Here is a 22,337-nt window from a genome sequence, read left to right as displayed (position 1 = left end):
TTACCTCACGAACCTTTTCCAACTTGCTGTAACACAACTAATCAATGTCATTAACATGTGAACAGTTATAACAATAACTGATGCATACATATCAGATGGCATGCCGTTTTGGCCATCAATCAGTACCTTCCAATTAAAGGGAAACTCGATTGTTATAGGAAATAATAGCCGTGATCCAGAGGGATTTACTAACCTGATGCCCTCCAGATCAGACTATGTACATTTACATAGGTAAAAACATCTACAAAGAAAGTCAGCCAGCAGCTGACCCTTTATCCCATTCTCATCCTTTTTTCTCTGCCATTTACCTTTTCTTGTCCTAGAGAAGTGAGGGGGGAGAAAAAAAATTAAATTCTGTGACTTGCACAGCTACCTTAGGGATGTGTGCATCCACACCCACACGTATACACAGACACATGCCATTGTCGAATTATAATATATGTATCTTCTGTCAATAAATCACAATGCACGAAATGATCCCGATAGTTCTAATTTTCACCAAGAGCAGGTACTGTTCCTTCTTAAAATGACACCAGTTTGAAAAGGGAACTTGGCTCTTGTTGGACTATCAAACCACACTGATCATTACAAAGTCACAAAAGTAAGTCACCATCATGGATTACGGCTCTTGCATTTTCCCACTTCTTCTCTGGTACTCTGTTCAATTTTGGAGAGAGAGGTGGAAGAAAGCTTTACTGAAAACTGCTCAAGAGTTTCCTGCCTGGTTTACTGGCTGACAGTGTTAGAAATAATCCCCTGGTCCCTATTAAAGGCACAGAAAAGGTAACCATATGCTGCTCATATCCCATTCATTTCTATTTACACTGACTGCATTGTCTAAACATTGCCTGGTCTTTGCTAACCTTACATATGTGTAAAAAGATACTTTTTTTCACATTGAGGACATTTTATGAACATTTACACATAAAACTTACTCTCCTATCAATGACATGGTTATTTTACAGTGCTGTCCAAAAAAAGCATCAATTAAAACCTTTTCTTTATTGCTTCTTCAATTTCTCCCTTTGACATATTTATGCCACCGACAGTGTTTCCTTATTTAGTACATTAACATCCCATTGTTTTCTTTAAAGAACACAGAAGCTGGTTTGCAACAAATAAAAATGCCAATTAAAAAATGTCAGAAAACCAGTGCAATTAAAATTGGTAGCATTAAAAGCAAAATCAATTCAATTAACGATTAAAAGCTTGATGAAAATAGGAATTTTTTTGCTCATTTTACTAGCCAGTGGGAAAATAGGGGCCAAACATATTGCCGTGGGGAATGTATTCTATAACACGGGACAGAAGGCTGTCTTCCATGTAATAAGCAAGCACATTTCTGACATCAAGGGGAATACTTTTCCAAAAAAAAGGGGGGAGGGGCTCTCTTGCTTGGAAGGTTCACAGCAGGAGTGACATACCCTCAAACAGCCAGGTCTTAAGCCAATTAGGGTATTAAAGGTTAAAAACAAAAGACCAGCATTTTAGTGGCAATAGAGCCAGTTTGGTCTAGTCCGGGGGTAGGCAACCTTGGCTCTTTTATGACTCATGGACTTCAACTCCCAGAAATCCTGAGCCAGGCTGACTCAGGATTTCCGGGAGTTGAAGTCCACGAGTCGTAAAAGAGCCAAGGTTGCCTATCCCTGGTCTAGTGGTTAAGGCACCAGATTAGAAATCGAGAGATCAGGAGTTCTAGCCCTGCTTTTTTTTTTAAACATAAAAGTTGGGTGACTTTGGGTCAGTCACATTCTCTCAGCCCAGCCCACCTCACAGCACTGTGGTTGGGAAAATAGAAGGAGGAAGGAATATTAAATATGCCCATCACTGTAGTTATTTATAAAAATAATAAAGGTAGGACAAAAATAAAAGCATAAATGCAGAAGAGCTGGGAGATGGAATTAAGCATGTTATCTGCTTAGAGTCATTACATTGCCACAAACAGTTCACGTCCAGCCCCCCTTGAATTCTGTTGACCCTCATCTAGTTCACTTTAGTACTGAACTTCAGTTGATTAGATTCTTGTGTACAGGCTGAGCATTAAATCTTTGAACAACTTAATGTATGGTCTTGATCCTTTGTGGCTGACAATAAAATACCGGTACTTATACTTCGCCTTGGTTAATATCCTAGTTATCATGACATTTTCCAGGGCAGCCCAAGTTAAAGAATCTTGCAGCAGTCAAGATGGGATGTAGTCAAGGAGAAAATAACCACTGCTAAATCCAAACAGCACAGGAAAGGGTCATGGTTTTGCATAACCCACAATTAACGGTAAAAGTGATCCTTATCACAGATTGAAATGCAGTGGATAGCTGGAGGTCAACACTCACAAAACTGCAAACTTGTTCTTCCTGGGTGATTTCAAATCTCCAAATCCAGCCTTGTCTAATCAGCAGCTCCTCCAATTATCTGGATTTATTTTTAAGCTGATCTCTTGGATCCAGACCATTATCAAGCAAAGGCAATGTTTGAGACAGTGGCTGCTTCCTTGAAGTGAGAAGCCAGATGATAGAAAAACTGGGTGTCATCAGGCACTCCGTGCCAAATGTTAAATAATACCGGAGATAAGATAGAGCCCTGTCAATCAAGTCAAGTCAATCAGCAGCCTTGCAATACTCTCTTCTATACGTATCCTGACAGGAAGGGCCAGAATCACTGCCAAAGCATCCCGCAGGGCCCAACCTTTCCTTCCAAAAGGATACTTTGGACAATTGTATCAAAACAGGAAGAGACCCAAGAGAATTATCAGGCCCTCACTCTCCCTGCCTAATTTCTTCACCGAGGCACTCAAAGGCCATCTCAGTACCATATAAAGGGGCAGTTAAATTCAGATAGGCTGCTGTAGAAATTGAAAAAAATATATAATAATAATAAAATAAAATAAAATAATCATTGTCAACTCCCCCTCCCCCATGAAGTGGATATTCAGTATTCAGCTGAATTCATCTCCCCATCAATCTCTTTATCTAGCACAGACATGTCAAACACAAGGCCCGGGGGCCAGATTCGGCCCCCAAAATGGTTTCATGTGGCCTGCGAAGCCATCCTGGAAACAGTTAGGGAACGGCCCCCACTGCCTTGGCCCTGGCCCAGAGACCCTCCTTCTGCCAGAGACCCTCAGATCTGTCCCACTCCTGCCCAGGCCCCCATAGGCACCCTTGATGCGAACGATGTAGAGCTGGCCATGCCCACCCAGTAGGCCATACGCACAATAGCCACGCCCACCCAGTAGGCCACGCCCATCCTGGCCATACCCACCCGGCCCCCTGAGGGCCACTGCAATGCTGATGCGGCCCTCAGTGAAATTGAGTTTGACACCCCTGATCTAGCAAATAAAGGTTAGAGTTACAGGGTTTCAGATGGGCGTGGCCAAAAATTCTTCCATTTTGAACAAATACTTCAACTCTTTATTAAGGAACTGGCTTATTGGCAGAAGCACACAGACACAACACAAGCAAATTAGCTTCTTCATTGCCGAAAAGAATGAAGATCTGCTTACTGCAATAGATATACAAGTACTTCTGGACTTATGACCACAATTGAGTCCCAAATTTCTGTTGTTAAGCATGACAGATTTTAAATGAGTTTTGCCCCATTGTACGATCTTTCCTGCCACAGTTGTTAAGTGAATCACTTAGTAACATTGTTGTTAAGTGAATCCGGCTTCCCCATTGAATTTGCTTGTCAGAAGGTCGCAAAAGGTGATCACATGACCCCTGGACACTGCAACCGTCATAAATATGAATCAATTGCCAAGCATCCGAATTTTGATCATATGACCACAGGAGTGCAGCAATGGTCGTAAGTGTGAAAAACAGTCATAACTCACTTTTTCCAGTGCTGTTGTAACTTAACTTCAAACAGTTACTAAACAAAGTATTATAAGTCAAGGACTACTTGTACAGGCCTTTTCCTTCCATCTTTTAAGTCAACAGATATTTGACTCTTCTATGTTGTTGCTGTTGCATATCCAAAATTCTATGTGTGACTGTTAGCGGTGAATGGTTTTATTTTCTGTTTTCCTTCCCAGTGTGCCCTATCATCCACATCAATATGATTTTGCACTTTGTTTTTATATACCACACTTTACTATTGCATTTTAACCATCTGTACTTTTAGCATTAACCACTTTGAAACATGATGGTACAAGAAGTGATACATAAATATATTAAATAAGCTGAACAAAATTAAAATAAAGAGGGCATATGCTGTAATCTATGCTACTTCATTATAAGGTTTTACTACTTGAGATGGTTAAAAATAAAAGTTGAAAACAAAAGTAGAAAATGAAAGAAGTGTATGGTTTGGACAGAACAATCTTATACTGTCACTATTAACAATTATTAGGTAAAGGTAAAGGTTCCCCCGCACATGAGTGCTAGTCGTTTCCGACTCTAGGGGCCGGTGCTCATCTCCGTTTCAAAGCCAAAGAGCCGGCGCTTGTCCGAGGACGTCTCCGTGGTCATGTGGCCGGCAAGACTAGACGCCAAAGGCGCACGGAACACTGTTACCTTCCCACCGTAGTCGTCCCTATTTTTCTACTTGCATTTTTATGTGCTTTCAAACTGCTAGGTTGGCAGAAGCTGGGACGAGTAACAGGCGCTCACTCTGTTACGCGGCACTCGGGATTCGACCCGCCAAACTGCCGACCTTCTGATCGACAAGCTCAGCATCCTAACCCAATGAGCCACCGCGTCCCTTAACAAGTATTAGCTTACAGTATATGGATATAGGATTTAGTATAAGAAAACACTGAAAACCATATGGATGTATTTTGTTGCATACACAGGAATTTTCATCCCCGATTTTTGCAGGAAAAATGTCCAGAAAAAAACCATAATCTACATTTGAGTAAGTCAAAATATTGTTTTACATTCCCCTAGAAGTAAATAATGCTCCACAGAAACCTTTTTTCAGAGTTCCACAGCTTCCAGTTTTTCTAGAAATAAACAGAAAGGAAAAACATACTTTCTTCCTGATTAATTTTCCCAGATTTTTCTTTTCTCAGACTTCAGTTCTCTAGAATGGCTTCTGAAGTCCCAAAGATCTCCAGTATATATGCAGACAACAATAAAAAACCTCCTACTATCCTGAAGGAATTTTTGTAAGTTACACCCAGGATTCAGATCGTAATCAGAACTTACACTATGACAGTGCCAATTTCAAAAATTCACATATTATACATTACACAAGTGCACTGTCAAGCAATAACATTAAATGTTCACTTGACACGCACATTGCATAAACTTGCACATATTATATAATTTATATGCAATTACAAGTAGAGTCCTGCAGCCTTTTATTCTTAAATGATGTTCTCTCTCTGATATTTTCCCTATCTAATCTTCTGAAACTACAGCAGTTATTCTCTTCTTTCCAAGCTTGCTCTCAGAGTCCATTATTTTTTTTAAAATTGTCTCGAGATTGCTAAATTTTATGCTCAGTACTAAATGCTGTGCAACCCCAAAACGGTCTAATCCAGATGCAGCAATTTTAATTGAACATATTATGTTCATTGATTAAAAAACAAGTGTCATGCCTTCAAAAGTCTCTCCTTCCTCTTCCTTCCCCCTATATCTTAATTTTTCAGACTTTGTGAATTAGGTTATACAAACTTGGAAACTAACATTTGGCTTTGAACTATAGATCTACAATACCTTTTAAACTACAATATATGATCAGACTATGGTTACCCAGTTTAGCAATAACAACAAACAGTCTTTCATGAGTTTCTATTACAGACACTGGAAAATGTATGTTGGATTATTCTACCATCTGATTGATACTATTTGGATACTCATATATCATTGGAAGGAAGTGCAGCTAAGGGCATACAGAGCCCTGCAATGTTCCAACGTATTTATAAATAATTTGAACGAGGGATTGGAAAATATTATCAAATCTGCAGACAGCACAAAGATGGGGAGCCTAGAGAACAGTATTAAAATTCAGAAGGAACTTTATATATTGAAACAATGGGTAGAAACAGAAAGAGCTATATTTGGGTAGGAAAAATAAAAGGTGTGAATTATCTGGGAAACCATGTTGTGTATTAGTACATGTGAAAAGGATCTAAGCATTTTGGTGGATCACAAGCTGAACAGCTGACTGTGGCTCAGACCATGAGCTTCTCGTTGCAAAATTTAGGCTTAAACTGAAGAAAGTATGGGAAAGCACTAGGCCACTCAGGTATGAACTAAATCATATCCCTGACGAATATACAGTGGAGTTGACAAATAGATTTAAGGAATTAGATCTGATAGACAGAGTGCCTGAAGAACTATGGACAGAGGTTTGCAACATTGTACAAGAGGTAGCAACTAAAACCATCCCAAAGAAAAAGAAATGCAAGAAAACAAAATGGCTGTCTGAGGAAGCTTTGCAAATAGCTGAGGAAAGGAGGGAAGGGAAAGGCAAGGGAGAAAAAGAAAGATACACCCAACTGAATGCAGAATTCCAGAGAATAGCTAGAAGAGATAAGAATGCCTTCTTAAATGAACAGTGCAAAGAAATAGAAGAAAACAATAGAATAGGGAGGACCAGAGATTTCTTCAAGAAAATTGGAGAGATGAAGGGAACATTTCATGCAAAAATGGGCATGATAAAGGACCAAAATGGCAAGGACCTAACAGAGGCAGAAGAGATTATACCCAGAAGAAGTATACAAGAATGAGCTTAACATCCCTGATAACCACAATGAGGTGGTCACTGACCTCGAGCCAGACATCCTAGAATGTGAAGTGAAATGGGCCTTAGGAAAGCTGAGCAACAACAAAGCTAGTGGAGGTGACAGTATTCCAGCTGAGCTATTCAAAATCTTAAAAGACGATGCAGTAAAAGTGCTACACTCAATTTGCCAGCAAATTTGGAAAAGTCAACAGTGGCCACAGGATTGGAAAAGATTAGTTTGCATTCCAATTCCAAAGAAAGGCAGTGCCAAAGAATGTTCAAACTATCGCACCATTGCACTCATTTCACATGCTAGTAAAGCTCTTAAAGAGATGGGCGTACCAGACCATCTTATTTGTCTCTTGAGAAACCTATATGCGGGTCAAGAAGTAACAGTGAGAACTGGACACGGAACCACTGATTGGTTCAAAATTGGGAAAGGAGTCTGGCAAGGCTGTATACGGTCACCCTGCCTGTTTTAACTTATATGTAGAGCACATCATGAGAAAGGCAGGGCTAGATGAATCAAAAGTTGGAATTAAGATTGCCGGGAGAAATATCAACAACCTAAGATATGCAGATGATACCACTCTAATGGCAGAAAGTGAAGAGGAGCTAAAGAGCCTCTTGTTACGAGTGAAGAAGGAGAGTGCAAAAGTTGGATTGAAACTAAACATTAAGAAAACCAAGATCATGGCATCCAGCCCTCTTAATTCCTGGCAAATAGATGGGGGAAAAATGGAGGTAGTGACAGATTTTATTTTCCTGGGCTCCAAGATCACTGCAGATGGGGACTGCAGCCAAGAAATTAAAAGACGCTTGCTCCTAGGGAGGAAAGCCATGGCAAATCTAGACAGCACACTAAAAAGCAGAGACATCACCCTGCCAACAAAAGTGTGTATAGTCAAGGTTATGGTCTTCCCAATTGCAATGTATGGCTGTGAAAGTTGGACCATAAGAAAGGCTGAGTGCCAAAGAATTGAAGCCTTTGAACTATGGTGCTGGAGAAGACTCCTGCAAGTCCCTTGGACTTCAAGGTGATCAAACTGGTCAATCCTAGAGATCATCAACCCTGACTGCTCTTTAGAAGGCCAGATCCTGAAGTTGAAAATCAAATACTTTGGCCACCTAATGAGAGGAAGGACTCACTGGAGAAGAGCCTAATGCTGGGAAAGGTTGAGGGCAAGAGAAGAAGGGGATGACAGAGAATGAGGTGGCTGGATGGAGTCACTGAAGCAGTAGGCGTGAGCCTAAATGGACTCCAGAAGATGGTAGAGGACAGGAAGGCCTGGAGGAAGGTTGCCCATGGGGTTGCGATGGGTCAGACATGACTTCGCAACTAACAACAACAAGCTGAACATGAGACAGGAATGTGATGCAGCTGCAAAAGAAGCATAGGCAGTCCTAAGCTGCAACAAGTGTAGTGTCAAACATCAGAAACCACCTCTGGTCTTCTCTATTCTGTATTTATCAGTCTACACTCCAAGAACATTCCATCCAATTTAGAGCACACCATTTAAGAAGGATGCTTACAAACTGGAGAATATCAAGGGAAGAGCAACCAAGATGATAAGGGATCTGAAAGAAACATTTACATGGAATGGCTGAAGATGTTGGATATATTTAGTGTGAAAAAGATTATGGGGATACATGTTAACTCCCTTCAAACAACTGAAGGGCTTTCCTTATAGAAAATGGAAGAGATCTGATCAGAAGAGAAAGTTGGACATTGGGAAATTTTTTCTAATGATAAGAGCTGTTCAATAATGAAACGGTCTGTCTTTGTAGCTTCCTTCTCTGGTATGTATAAACAGAGGCTGGGAGGCCATGTATGGGACATGAAGTATTACTGGACTCCTACACTGGGCACAGAGTTGGGCTAGATCAGGGGTAGGCAACCTTGGCTCTTTTATGACTTGTGGACTTCAGTACCCAGAATTCCTGAACCAGCCATGCTGACTCAGGAATTCTGGGAGTTGAAGTTCATGAGTCATAAAATAGCCAAGGTTGCCTACCCCTGGCTAGATTATCCCCAATCCTTACATACTATGAATCTATAAAATCTTATGACTTTTGTATTCAAGGGCAAAAAATCAGTTTTTGCATTCATGGACAAGATAAAAATGGGGAAGGTACTTGTAAAGCAATGTTCATTTTCCACAGTGAGATAAAACTACAGTATATCAAAACTTTACATCTAAACTAGAATACCTAACTGTAGTTCAGCCTACTTAGTGTAGTTGTGTAACAAAACCTCTGTGTCTTATGCTTGTTCCCCCCTCCACATCTGTAACTTTTATTTTGTTTCTCTTGCAGAAACTATATTAACATTTTTTTACTGCAGGTTGTTAAGGGATGCCATTGTCCAGAATTGTTTCTTAGCTTGTTCTCCAGAATGTCAGATTGAAAGATAAATGAAATTATTTCTATTGCATGTACAACACTGCACAACCACAACATAAGCCACCAAGAAGCGATGTAGCGATGTAGCGCACTTCACATGCTAAAGAACCTCTCTCTGAAGAACAACTGGACAGATGCTCCTGAGGCTTTTAAAACTGGATAGGCTGGCTACTGCAAGAGGAAATGAAGACAGGATAGGCAGTGGTGTGGATGGAAAGAAAAGAGCTGAGAAGTAAATCTAAGCATGTGCCTTTGATGATGGATGAAGCATTCGGATGGCAATGATTATACTATCCCACAGAACAGTTACCAAAGACAACCAGAACATGATGAAATAAGGTTTCTCAAGCCATAATTTATAGGAATGAAATCTTTTTTTAAATCTGAAGAGGTGCTGTCATAAAACAGGGCTTTTCAACCTTTTCACCCATTGTACCACTTTTAGGATATGGCAACATCCGAGTATCACCAGTCACCTAGCAAGGTGTCAAAAACCTGATGACCAAAAAAGGGAAAAAAGTGATGAAGTACAGGTAGTCCTCAACTTACAACAGTTCATTTAGTGACTGTTTGAAGTTACAATGGCACTGAAAAGGTGCCCCCCAAGCCACAGCTGAGCAAGACACCTGCCTGCCCGCATGGCGGTGCTCTTCCTCCTGCCCAAGGTTTTAATTGTTGTGAGTATTTCTGTTGAGGATTGGCAGTGGGGGTGGGGGTGTGTTTGGTTTTTATTTCCCCCCCCCCGCTGGGTGGTTGCAGCAGGTTTTGGTCATTTCACATGACCCTGGGACACTGTGACCGTCATAAATATGAATCAGTTGACAAGCATCTGAATGTAAATCACAAGAGCCTGGGGATGCTGCAACATTCCAGCTGATCAGCGCTTCTTCTGGGCTCAGCAGAAGCACTGGGATCAGCGGTGAGCTCCAGCTGGAGCCTGGCACTGATCCTGGCACTTCCGCTGAGCCCTGACAGCCCTGCAGCTCCAGCGGTCTCTTTCTCAGGCTTGTGTGGTGCTGCCACAGGTTCAGCTCATTCCCCTCCCCCGCTACCACTTTTCTAGGATAGTTGCATACCATCTGCCAGGGGTCAATGTACCACAGGTGGTACCTGTACCACTGGTTGAAAAGCCCTGTCATAAAACATCAAATGATGTTTTCTCCAACACAGGAGAAAAGTATACTACTTTCAGGTTTAGCAAACAGTGCAATGCCTGAAAAAGAGAGGCTCTTCTAAAATATTTCCTATCAATCTCTGCCTCTGCTCTACACTCCTTACTAGAAAGCAAAGGCACATGGAGCTAGCCAAGAGGGCTCTGAATCAGGCCCACTTCATTAAGAGAAGTCTGGCCAGAAACAGCAGCAGCAAACATTGGTTCCAAGAGGTTGGGAGAGCTGGATGAAGGGTAGAAAAAACTGGAGTTCAAATCCTCATCATGCTACGAAGCCTATTGTTGACCTTTGTCCAGCTGAACCCACCAATTGTGAAGATAAAATAAGGAAGGAAAAGCATACATGTCATGTTCAGGTTCTCACGGGAAAAGGCAGAATATCAGTGAAATGAATTAATATGCAGCTGCTTTGGCTTTTTTTTTTAAATTTCCACTTTACTACACCGTGTCTGTGGTCCATACCTTTCAGCACACATTTAATCTCCAAAGATCATCAGAGAAAACTATTGTGTCAAAAAGAATGGCTCTTCTCTCTAATAGCCTCAAGAAAAATCAGCTAATACGCTTCGAGGAATTAAGACTAGAGAAGATTCAACAAAGGGATGCCTCCATTTCTTATCTCGAGAAGCAGAGTCCCAAAGAGAAAGAAACCACTAGCGGGTGTGCTTCAGCTTTGACTGAGCAAATTATTTACCTTCAGACCAACTAGGTATCTAATTCAACTAACTTTGATGCAGTGTTTTAAGATATCACCACCACTCCATTTTCTCCTCACCCTATAAAAATGGAATAATAAGAAAGGAGTCCAGGATGACACTACATGGGACCAAGTCCAGGTTGCAAGAAAAGAAAAGAAAAGAAAAAAGAAAAATAGAAGAAGCAGCATTCTGATTTAATAGTACAGAGAACACAACAGTTAGATTGTAACAGCAGTAGAATGTGAGGAGAAAATTTTGGTAGATATTGTTGAAGAACAACATTTTAATTTGTAATATGTAGGATCATCCAGCTATCCTGAAGAAGCCCAGAAATCATCAGGAATAATGAATAGTTATGTTCGCTTCTTACATCTATATTTGTTCAAAAGGGAAGTGAATTCTACGCAGAGAAATATGGAGACTCATCTGCCGATTGATAATGAAGACAACGAAGACTCTGAAGATGGACAATACAGTATATCTTTCCCTTTTTACTACAAGGCCATAACTCACCACAGACACTGAGCAGTATTCAGATCAAAAAATTAATGAGTCCTTGATCCACAAGGTTACCACTGATTATTCTCATTTTATGTGCAGGGTGTAAAGAATCAAAAACTAGAATTTGTTAACCAACAAATCTTTGAGATGAAGATAAATCAAGACTTTCCAGCCTATTGTTTCTCCCAAACTAAAAGATGCCGATAGTTGTTAAAAGATGCTATATGCAATCACTGTTTTGAACGGAAAGATGTTGATCTTCTTCCTTGTAAATACAAAAAATATTCCCAGAATACTGAGGATTGAGTACCAAGCTACTGCAACCAGGCTAATTGTCTAAACAGCAACTCAGCAAAGTGAGCCCAACAACTCAAGGTCACGAAGGAAGTCAAAGGTGAACATGGGTACCAATGCTTGGAAAATCTGCTCTCCCAAGAGAAAATAGTGCATTTTATCTTGCTATCTCTGGAGAAACATTCAATTTACTGCAGTTAAAAATCTGGGCAATTGATACAAACCCACAAATGAGATGCCGCTAAGGAGATAAAAATAGCCACTAAAGCTGTGTCTACCTGGTTACATAAAAGCAGCAAAAGCTGTCTGGAAGCCTGACTCAGCCTGTGACAGAAAAGACTTTAGGAAGGGCAGGTATTGCTCTAGCTGGGATCCTCCATTCAGAGAGATAGTTTGGAGCAGAAGAACAATCAGGGATCATCGTCAGCAAGTAAAAAACTTACACAAGCCCTTAGATCAGGGGTAGGCAACCTTGGCTCTTTTATGACTCATGGACTTCCAGAATTCCTAAGCCAGCCACGCTGAGGGAAAAGTGAGAGGTTTCCAAGCTGAGCCATGCTGACTCAGGAATTCTGGAAGTTGAAGTCCACGAGTCATAAAACAGCCAAGGTTGCCTACCCCTGCCTTAGTAGACCTTAGGATGTATCCATATTGAAAATTGACATTTTCAAGCAAGATCCCAAACAGATGCCTAATCAAAAATCATGACCTGTGCATTGCAGCACCAATTAGAGTCATGCTCCCTGGGTGGCAGATAGTTTCCCATTATATTCTTGGTCAATGACACAGTTGTATCTTCACAGGTATTTTCCCATTTTAAGTTCCATAGTTTTATTTTTAAGAACCTGTTCTTTCCATATCACTTGACAACATGTACACACGTATTATTCTGAAAGTATTGAATATTTTCCGCACATGATTATCCATTTTGTTATAGAAGAGCCCAGTCTGGCATCTTGATACCACCTTCGCACATCAATTTGCAAACACTGAAGGAGATTTGGTAGCAGCATTTTTACTAAAGGTAAACAAGTTTTCAGGTGAAGATTGCATCCACACGTTGCAGAACTGATTTCTCTTTGGGATGATTTTTCAACTTTCCAGTCAACACAATAGCTCTGGAATTGCCTATCTAAATATTACCCGGAGCTGACATAGCTTAATTTCTGAGATCAGCTGAAGACCTCTAAATGCTTCTGTATTCTTTCTTTTAAAAAAATGAAAACAGGTAGATTCTTCAGTAAGAAAATGAGTTCTAGATTTAATTGTTATGGCTTCATTTTTCAGAATTTTGGGAATTGTAGCTTTTCTGAGTTTCAGAGTTATATTTGAGAAGTTCCTTCCATTGGAAATCAAGTACATCAAACAACTACTAGGTTAGCTCCAGATGCTGAACTCATGTTGCTTCCCTATCCCTACAATCATCTTTTTATGAGAAACTGGAATGATACAGTCACATAATCTGACTTTCTATTGGCCTCCACTAGCAGCCCACCCATTGCAACCAAAAAGATCTTGACAAACTTGAACAATGGGCCCTGTCCAACAAAATGAGTTTCGATGTGGAGAAAAGCAAAGCCTTACATTTAAGCAGGAAAAATCAAGGTACAAGTACAGATTAGGTGAGACTTGGCTCAAAAATAGTAACTGTGAGAAGGACCTTGGAGTCCTAGTGGATGATCACTTGACTACGAGCCAGCAGTGTGCAGCAGCAGCCAAAAAAGCTAATACAATCCTGGGTTGTATAAACAGAGGCATAGAATCAAGATCATGCAAAGTAATAGTACCACTTTATAAAACCTAGTAAGACCACACCTGGAATACTGCAGCCAGGTTTGGTCACCATATCACAAAAAAGATGTTGAGAGTTTGAAAAAAAATCAGAGAAGAGCAACTAAGATGATCAAAGGCCTGGAGACTAAAACATACAAAGAACGGCTGCAGGACTTGATTTTGGCTAGTCTAAAGAAAAGAAGAAATAGGGGAGACATGATAGCAGTATTCCAGTATTTGAAGGGCTGCCACAAAGAAGAGGAGGTCACGTTATTCACCAAAGCACCAGAAGGCAGGAAGAAACAATGGTTGGAAACTGATCAAAGAGAGAAGCAACCTGGATTTAAGGAGAAACTTCCTGACAGTGAGGACAATTAACCAGTGGAACAGCTTGCCCCCAGAAATCATGGGCACTGGACTAGATCACTGGAGATTTTTAAGAGACTAGACAGTCACTTGTCTGAGATGGTATAGGTTCTCCTGGTTGAGCAGGGGGCTGGACTAGAAGACCTCCAAGGTCCCTTCCAGGTCTACTCTATACTCTATACTCTATACTCTGTACTCTATACTCTATACTCTATACTCTATACTCTACACTCTACACTCTACTCTACTCTGTTCTATTCTATTCTATTCTATTCTATTCTATTCTATTCTATTCTATTCTATTCTATTCTATTCTATTCTATTCTATTCTATTCTATACATCAACTACTGTATAGCCAATGAATTAAGACACTCTTTGTAAAAACAATTAGGATAATCAATAAATATAACAATGATTTGTGGATTTGTATTCATATTCCTACAAGGTAAGAAAGAATCTCAATGAGTCATCAGGGTACCCCACTTCAGGAAGATGGAACATCCCTTAAAGACAGGTAAGACTTACTGTGGCATTTTGGCACTTTCTGAGTTTGGTTGTTTGCTTGCAGACATTTCATTACCCAACTAGATAATATCATCAATGCAAGTGAGTATGGGATATGTTCCCTGTTTATATACAATAGTTTGTCTTGCTTCGTTTTGCTGGGAGTATGGTTTTTCCCTTGGTACTTCCTTAATCAAGGTATTGTTTTCTGCTTGTTTGTCTGTTGATTAATCCCTGCTTATCTGAGTTTTGGCTTCTGCAGACGATTGGTTTCCTTCTTTGTTTTTCATTTCATTTTTCATTTCATGTCATTTTTAAATGGTATGTGAATGTGGTTTGGTTTTATATGTCTACTGAAGGCTGAATTGTCTGAATGCCAAACTTCCAGGAATTCCCTGGCATTTTGGGGTTTAGTTTGGTCTAAGATGCTCACAGTTTCACAGATGGAATTGTGGTTTCAAACTCTGTCCACATATTGTGAAATTACTGAGTTTTCATTGTGTTCGTGGATGTGCTCTGCTAGACTTCTGCCTGTCTGCCCTATTTGGTGGCTGTTTACAGTTTTTACATTATATATTTTAGATGATTCCTGTTTTTCCTTCTTGGACTACTGAGTCCTTGGATTCACTTAAGGTGTTTTTGTTTGTATGCCACAAACAAATTGCAATACGTAATTGCAATAGTAAAATAGATAAACCACATTTACACACCATTCAGAACATCGTGTTCACTGTAGGGAAAACTGATAAAGCAAATGGAGAAGATCCAAATTTCAGCTAAGGAATTAGGTCAACAAACACCCCAAATCTGATTGGTGAGATAGATAGTCCAGGAATGTTGGAAATCAAGATTTCCAAGTTTCCTTCCCAGTTTCAGGTGCTGCTTGTGGGTGGTCAATTAAGGCAGCATCATTTTAACACACCTCTGTCCGTACTGTAGCTGAGAAAAATACATCCATGCAATATCAGTTTCAATATTCTGCCTCCCACCCCAAAGAAGGAGCCGTAAAAGAAAAACTTTTAACTTCAGTTAGTAAAGGAATAATCCTGGGAAGCTCTTTGCGTGTATTTTTAAAATGTAATTTTTAAACAGAGTCAAAACCCAATTCATCCAGCTGATGCATTTTCTTGATCTTCTACTTGTTATGAAAAGGAAAGGTCCAAACTGCACAGGATTCTGCTTCAGATAAAGGAACTGTGCAAAATCTCTAAGCCTGCTAACTTTTCTAACATACTACAATTGGAGATTTACTCGGAAACTGCCAAGATTCAAATTAGCTTCTTTTGCATGTCAATGACAAATAATATAGAAACTTAATTAATTTAACAAACTTGGATGATGCTTTACAGTCATTGGGGAGGCAATTTTAAGCAACTTAATTCATAGTGAAAGTACAAATGTGTTCGCTGTCACTACACGCTGATTAGCAAGGGAAAAGGAATGTCAGGATATCAAACTTTCCATTTTACAGGCGGGAACCTACCAATAAAGTTTTAACATACCACCAGCACCACCAGCACCCCGGTTGGCTCCTTCACTACATCACCATTTTTTTAAAAAAGAGATGAGGAATCAGCAGCCTCTTCCAGTGAACTCAGCAGTCAGGGGCTTCCACCATTGCTGCCTCTGGCCCTTCCACCCTCTCGGCTCCCAGCCTGTCTTAACTGGCCCCCAAGGAGTTGCTGCAGCCAAGGCCAGAGATAGCTGTGGCTTTACTGCCACTCCACTCATCATGCCGGGCATTTCTCAGCAAAACAATCAATGGCACTCAGTAAACCCACATTCAATCATCAGCACTCTTATATAACATATTCTGCACTTGCTGCTTAGCTTGAAACAACTGGGCAGAGAGAGAGACACAGACACTGAAAAGGCAGCATCAAATGCTTGGGTCCTTACAAACTTTCCTAAATTTTGCGGTGTGAAGACTGAAAGGAACAAAAAAACATTTCCTGGGAATGAACACACACATTATACACATACAGAGAGGCACACACAAAGACACGCACACCACTTGCACTCCACTATTTCTGCTGTTTTCGATGCACCATTCCTCTCATTTTACAGGGGTACCTTCAACATTGGCAGATCTCCTTCTTCCTCCCCACTCTTTGACTCCCCTTCCCCAGCCTCCTGCCCCTCCCCGTCTCTCCCTGCACTGGGTGCTGTGTGTTTCTCTACACTGGCAAGGAACAGAGCTCTTTGAAAGATCACCCGGAACACTGCAGGCCTTACTAGTGAGATGAGGTTGGAGATGATGCTGTATTTAGGATAATCCCTGGGAAAAAATAGAACATCGTCAACAAGGGAAAGATGCGTTCAGTGATCCAAAGCTAGGCTTCACCACCCATGACTGCACCTCAATATGTTTAGAACAGAAACTTTTTTTTTAATATGTGTTTTGTTTTTAAAACATATCCTGCACTTTTTCACATATACCTACTCATGCTTAGGTAAGCGGCATACTTTTGGCTTCTTAAGCCCCTGCTAAGGGAAAAGTTCCTTTCTTTCACCAAATGGCAGCATCTCTCTCGCTCTCTCACTCCTTCCTCTCCCCCCCCCCCTATTCAGAAGCACACGTTCAATTTTTCACTTCAAGTTTTCTGCAAGATAGCTTTTGGAACCATTTGCCTTGTGTATAAACCTCCCATAATCTTGCCCTATATTTTCCTTCTGCTAAAGGCTCCTTGGAGATCAGAAGTACAGCTCCTGGACTCGAGATGAAATGAACCAAATTGACACAGAATGTGCTATATTTAATTCACAACAACAGCCAAGGGCAGCCCAAGGAGCCTGACTCTTCCCTTTCCTTCATCCAGGCCAATGCCTGGCATATGTTGGACCTCCAACTCTGCCACGAAGAATTCTGTACATCAGTTCCATGGCACCCTTTTCCCCACTACCTCAGGAGGAAGGAGATAAGATAAATGCCAGGAAGAAAAACAACCAAGGCCTTTAGAAGGAAAAAAAAGAGGAAAAAAAACAGTGATTCCAAGCAGTAGACAACAGAGCCTGAAAACATTCAGCTGTGGGCATTATTGACAACAACCACTCAGCCATGCTCGAGGCAGCACAAAGCAGATTTGGCTGAGAAATCAGGCAAAGTGCAAGCAATGCCCAGGCCAGTTCCTGCTGCCAGCTTTAGCAAGGAGGACCAAATTCGGTTGGAGCACGGATGGTCTGGTACGTTGTATCCTGGAAGGCATTCAGTAGTCCAACAGGAGGGAGAGAATGAGGAGAGGAATGTAACTTTCTATGAAACAAAGACTTCTCAAAAGGAAAGGATAATAAGTTATTCGGGGGGTGGGGAGGTAAGGGATGGATGGGTTTTAACTTAAACTGTCCATTAAGCGCATTTGATAAATTATTTTGGCTGCTCCGCTTTGTGGGAAGATTTGCTGTATGGCAATTCCCTTGTCCCGTACCCCAATGTGGTTCACAAAATTACACCACAGATTTCCTAAGTCCATTCTGCGTTATATTTTGTCCCTATACTCAACTCCACCCCCACTTAATCACCATCACTGACAATTGCACCATAATCTTTTGCCTGATTGCAACTGTGGCTTCCAGATCCCATTATTACCAAATTGTTCAGTGACTTCTTACCCGGTTTACAAGGTCATAATTCTTACTGTTTGGATTACCACCAGCCGTACCACCCTCTCTGGTTCAGAGAAAGCATATAATTAAACCCCCATAGTTGGACACCCTGTTTGCCCTATGTTCAACTTCACGGGGTTACTTTCCTTGGCTTCAATCCCTGTTTTGTAACTGTGCTTGCATCCCTGTTTTGTAACTGTGCTTGCATGTTTCTTGGAATGTCATTACTGAAAACTGTCATCCCTTAAAATATTATGTTGCAAATCCCTTCTTATTTATTAGTCATTTCTAAAGCAATGTGACTCATTTTCATATCCATCCAGTTCATGATTTTTCCCATTTTACAAATGGAAGCATAATGCTGGTTGTTGCCTACCTTGTCCAATGAATACACGAGAATATACAACTTGTGAATATAAGTAGCCAAGGCTGCAATACACTAAACAAAATTGGAAACCTCATTTTTGTCTCAGCCGGACCATGCTGAGACATGCTGGTTTGTGTACTCAAAAGAAATAACTACGTCACATCCAGCACAGCCCCACAAAGGGGCTCGCATGCCAATCTTGTTGTTTCCCATCCCAATAGCAAGTCAGAAACTTACTTGGGAAACACCGGGGCTTCTGGCCCAGTTCCATGTCTCTGACACACAAACCGCTATGCGGCTTGAAACCCAACACTAGATCAGAGAGAGAAGAAATGGATAAAGAAAGGTGTACTGCAAAGAGAAACTGGAAAAGCACGGAGATTTAGACAGATGGCAGATTTCGAATGAGGCAAAGAAGCCTGAGGGAAGAAGAGGCAAAATAAAGAAGGATGTGAGCAGTGATTAGAGGCAATGAGAGCTTTCTCTACAATGGCGCATATGACCCTTTCTCTTTCCACTCCTGAGCTGTGGTTTCCAATATTGTTTAGCAAAATGGGGATAAAACTCTGGTTAAGCCAGAGCCCGACCTCCTCAAATGTCAACGCTAGGCCCATAGACAGAAGGAAGGGAAGAAAAGTGAATAGCCGTTGTAATCAAGAAGTCAGGCAGGATTAGCAGACAATCCCTAGGATTCAGTGGCAGAGATCACAGATCAGAACTGCTTCCCTTCCTGGGCCATTCTTGCACAAGGCTTAGGTATCCAGGAAAGAGGAAGCAGGGTGCCAATCAGATCTGCCGGATGGGGGTGAGAGAGAAACACAACATGTTATTTTTTGACAGAAGGATACAGTGTCAAAGATTGGGGGACAATAGGGAGGGAACAAATGTCTGCCTGACTGGGACTGATTATCCTAAGCAGAATCTGGCCCTAGGCAAAGCACACAGCTGGCTAAAGAGATTGCAGAAGACAATCTGAAGGTTGTGGATTTGTTTGCAAGGTCAAAATGGGCTTCTACAGAACTGGATAAGGAATTTGCAAATAGAGAAATAGATGAGAAAAGTATGACACCAAAGGACACCAAAATTTGGGATGCTGGAGGTATTCCTGCTCTGTGACCTTTTTGTTTTTGTTGCCTAAGTTCTTCTTTGTGTGACCTGACTCCAGACCCTGACAGCTTTAGGTATTTTGCTCCCCCAGCCACCCATCAAACGCCAAGCAACACAAAAGCAGTACTTCTAGCGGTAGAAGAGCTGACCAGGATAGTATGTCCTCATTTTCATTTCCATCCTCTGTTATTTTGAGACTTCCTCTCCCTTACAAACTTTGTTTATCCCCCTAGGCAACAGAGATCAGAAGGCTCTCTCTCTCTCTCAATTATGTCTTCTGGAATGCAGGGAGGTATGAGAAAAGAACAAGCTTTCTCTACGTACCTCCATCCAAGTTGTGCATTTTTCTAGCCCCCTCCTCACCCCAAACAAGGTATGCTCATAGTTGAGACATGCAGCCAGTTTATCCAAAAGCTGGCCTGGCCCCACAATTCAGATCTTTTCCTGCGATCAAATACTCCCCAAGAGGCGTGTTGTCCATATATTGTAAGCACGACATTTTTTATTTTGCTATAAATTGAGTAACTCAGAATCACCACTGGCATCTAAGTCAACTCTCACTAGAATCCAACTTTTATCCCTAACAGAGGGGATACACGGAGAGAAGACTTCAACCTTTCTACAACACCATGAATGGAAACTGCCCAACAGGGTATATAGTAGGTCAAAAATAAGGAGGGGGGCGAGGAATAACCCATGATGGGTACTCTTGAACCTGCATTCAACTTGAGCAATAACTGACTCAAAATGATTCTACTGATGTATGTAGAGAGAATTATAGGACAGTGTCCCAATTAGCATCACTGCCAATTCCAAATGATGGGCAGCTTCATAATCTGACCCACCTGCCCCCCCCCTCTCACCAAACAGAGAGAAAGTCTCTGAAGGTGGGGAAAGACAAAAAGGAGGAACATCTATCTGGCTGCATCTGGGAGCAACCTCCCTCTCCATGCATAGAGATCTAGGTCAACACTAATGCTTCAAGAGTCAGTTTATCAAAATAAGGGTTTCATCCAGTCAATCAGTCTCTCTCTCTCTCTCTCTCTCTCTCTCCTTCTCTCTCTCTCTCCTTCTCTCTCTCTCTCTCCTTCTCTCTCTCTCTCTCTCTCCTTCTCTCTCTCTCTCTCCTTCTCTCTCTCTCTCTCTCTCCTTCTCTCTCTCTCTCTCTCCTTCTCTCTCTCTCTCTCTCCCCTTCTCTCTCTCTCTCTCTCTCTCTCTCTCTCTCTCTCCCCTCCTCTTTCCCCTCCACATCTCCTGCCTGGCAACCAGCTCTCCTCTCTCACCCAACAACCCTTGAGTAAAGTGTGTGTGTGGGGGGGGGGGGGGGAGAACGACTTATTCCATAGCCTGGCAATGCTGAAACAGGGTTCCCAAGTTGATGGGGAATCTGGAGTTCCTTTTTCAGGGATGCACCAAGAACAACGATGTTCCCTGTCTTGAGTTTTTACTATTAAGCTCCCCCCCAATTGCCCCCCCCCCCGCACAGCCTTCTCTTCTGTTGGGATATTCTCCTCACTTCATTGTAAAGCTCCCTCATCCTCGCAGTTCATCTCATTTCTCCCCACCTCATCCTTCCCTCAGCGCTGCTGTTCAGAACAGTTCAATAACTTCCACCTTGTGACGCAGACCCGAGCCCTGTTTGAAGAGGGGAGGGGGGGAAGGTACAGTACAATGCCATCGGGCTGTGGGTTTCTTTGGAATTCCGATGACTTAAAACCGTATATAGGCACGGGAGGGGGAACGTAAGCAGGGATCTTAAGGAAGTGCCCTTCACTTACCACCTTTTTCTGACAGGCACAACCAGCTTTCCGACAGCCATCATTTCCCATCTGGAAAAAAAAGAGGTGCCAGGCTATCCTGCTAAACGGAAGCAGGGGAGCTTTTTGCTAACGCCTCCGTGGCTTGAGGAAAGGGCAAAGTAAGAGAGTCCACAGGCGGGAAATAAGGGATGGCACGACAGAAGAGACAAGTGAAGCGAGGAAGCCGAGGAAAACGGCGGGGGGGGGGGGCAAAGGAAGGAAGAGGCTACCTAAAAGAGGACGAGAGGAAGAGCGAGGAGACTCAGGGAAACTGCAAGGTGCAAAGACGGGGGAGAAGTCGGAAGCCGAAGAAGCCGCCACTCACCTAGGATCATCCCTGCTCAGCTTTCGCTGCGGAGCAGCACCTTGCGTCTGGTCTGGCCGCGGCGCAGCAGGGATGGCAGCTGCCGAGGCAGAGGATCAGCAGCTGCTGCTGCTGCCTCCGCCGCCGCCTCTTCCTCCGCCTCCCCCGTGTCCGCTGCGGCGGCGGCGGCGGCGGTGCTAGGAACGGGCCAGACGACACAGCGGCAGCAGCGGCGGCGGCAGCAGCAGCACAGGGCCCCCCGGAACAGCAGGGCTCGCGACGAAGAGAGCCGGAGTAAAAGGAGGCATCGCCAAAAAAAATGTCAGCGCAGCGAAGCACAAGCCTTCGCTCTACACCACCCCCCCGCCCCGGGCAGGCGGCTCGCGCACCCTCCCTGCTTTGCAATTGGTCGCGGCGCCACTTCGGGCGCCCAATGAGAAGGACCAAAGACAACTCGTTCAAAAAAAGAAGAAGAAGAAAAGAAGAAGAAGAAAAAGAAAAAGAAAAAAAATCACCACCGCAAGCGGGAGGGGGGGGTCCTTTCCCTTACCCACCCGCTTCCCCCCCCACACACGCACACGCGCACACGCGCACGCGCGCCCAAAGTCGAGCTGGCGAACGCTCAGCCCGCAGCGGCAGCCGAGCAGGTAAAACGCACCTTCGGCGCGTCGGGAACGGGGCCGCTCGCGCTCAGGCGCGCGTGCTCGAGAGCGCGTACACGCCCGCCGGCTGAAAGACCGAATCCGGGCCGGGTTGCAAATCCCTTACTTGGCG

General features: G+C 42.5%; 1 protein-coding gene across 3 annotated transcripts in view; it reads right to left on the bottom strand.

Annotated features, from left to right (window-relative positions):
- Positions 1-21,972, bottom strand: part of ZNF385A (zinc finger protein 385A) — a 191,253-nt gene extending 169,281 nt beyond the window's left edge. For all 3 annotated transcript variants that reach the window (XM_083355012.1, XM_083355014.1, XM_083355013.1), the window contains exon 1: positions 21,585-21,972. In XM_083355012.1, the coding sequence (XP_083211138.1) occupies positions 21,585-21,594 (10 nt within the window). In that variant the 5' untranslated portion in view covers positions 21,595-21,972. The remainder of the gene's footprint in view (positions 1-21,584) is intronic.
- Positions 21,973-22,337: the final 365 nt, after the last annotated feature.

This window comes from Vipera ursinii, assembly GCF_947247035.1.
Source record: "Vipera ursinii genome assembly, chromosome: 2".
Classification (NCBI taxonomy): Eukaryota; Metazoa; Chordata; class Lepidosauria; order Squamata; family Viperidae; genus Vipera; species Vipera ursinii.
The sequence above is the reverse complement of the archived record's forward strand: the minus strand, read 5'-3'. Positions and strand labels throughout refer to the sequence as shown.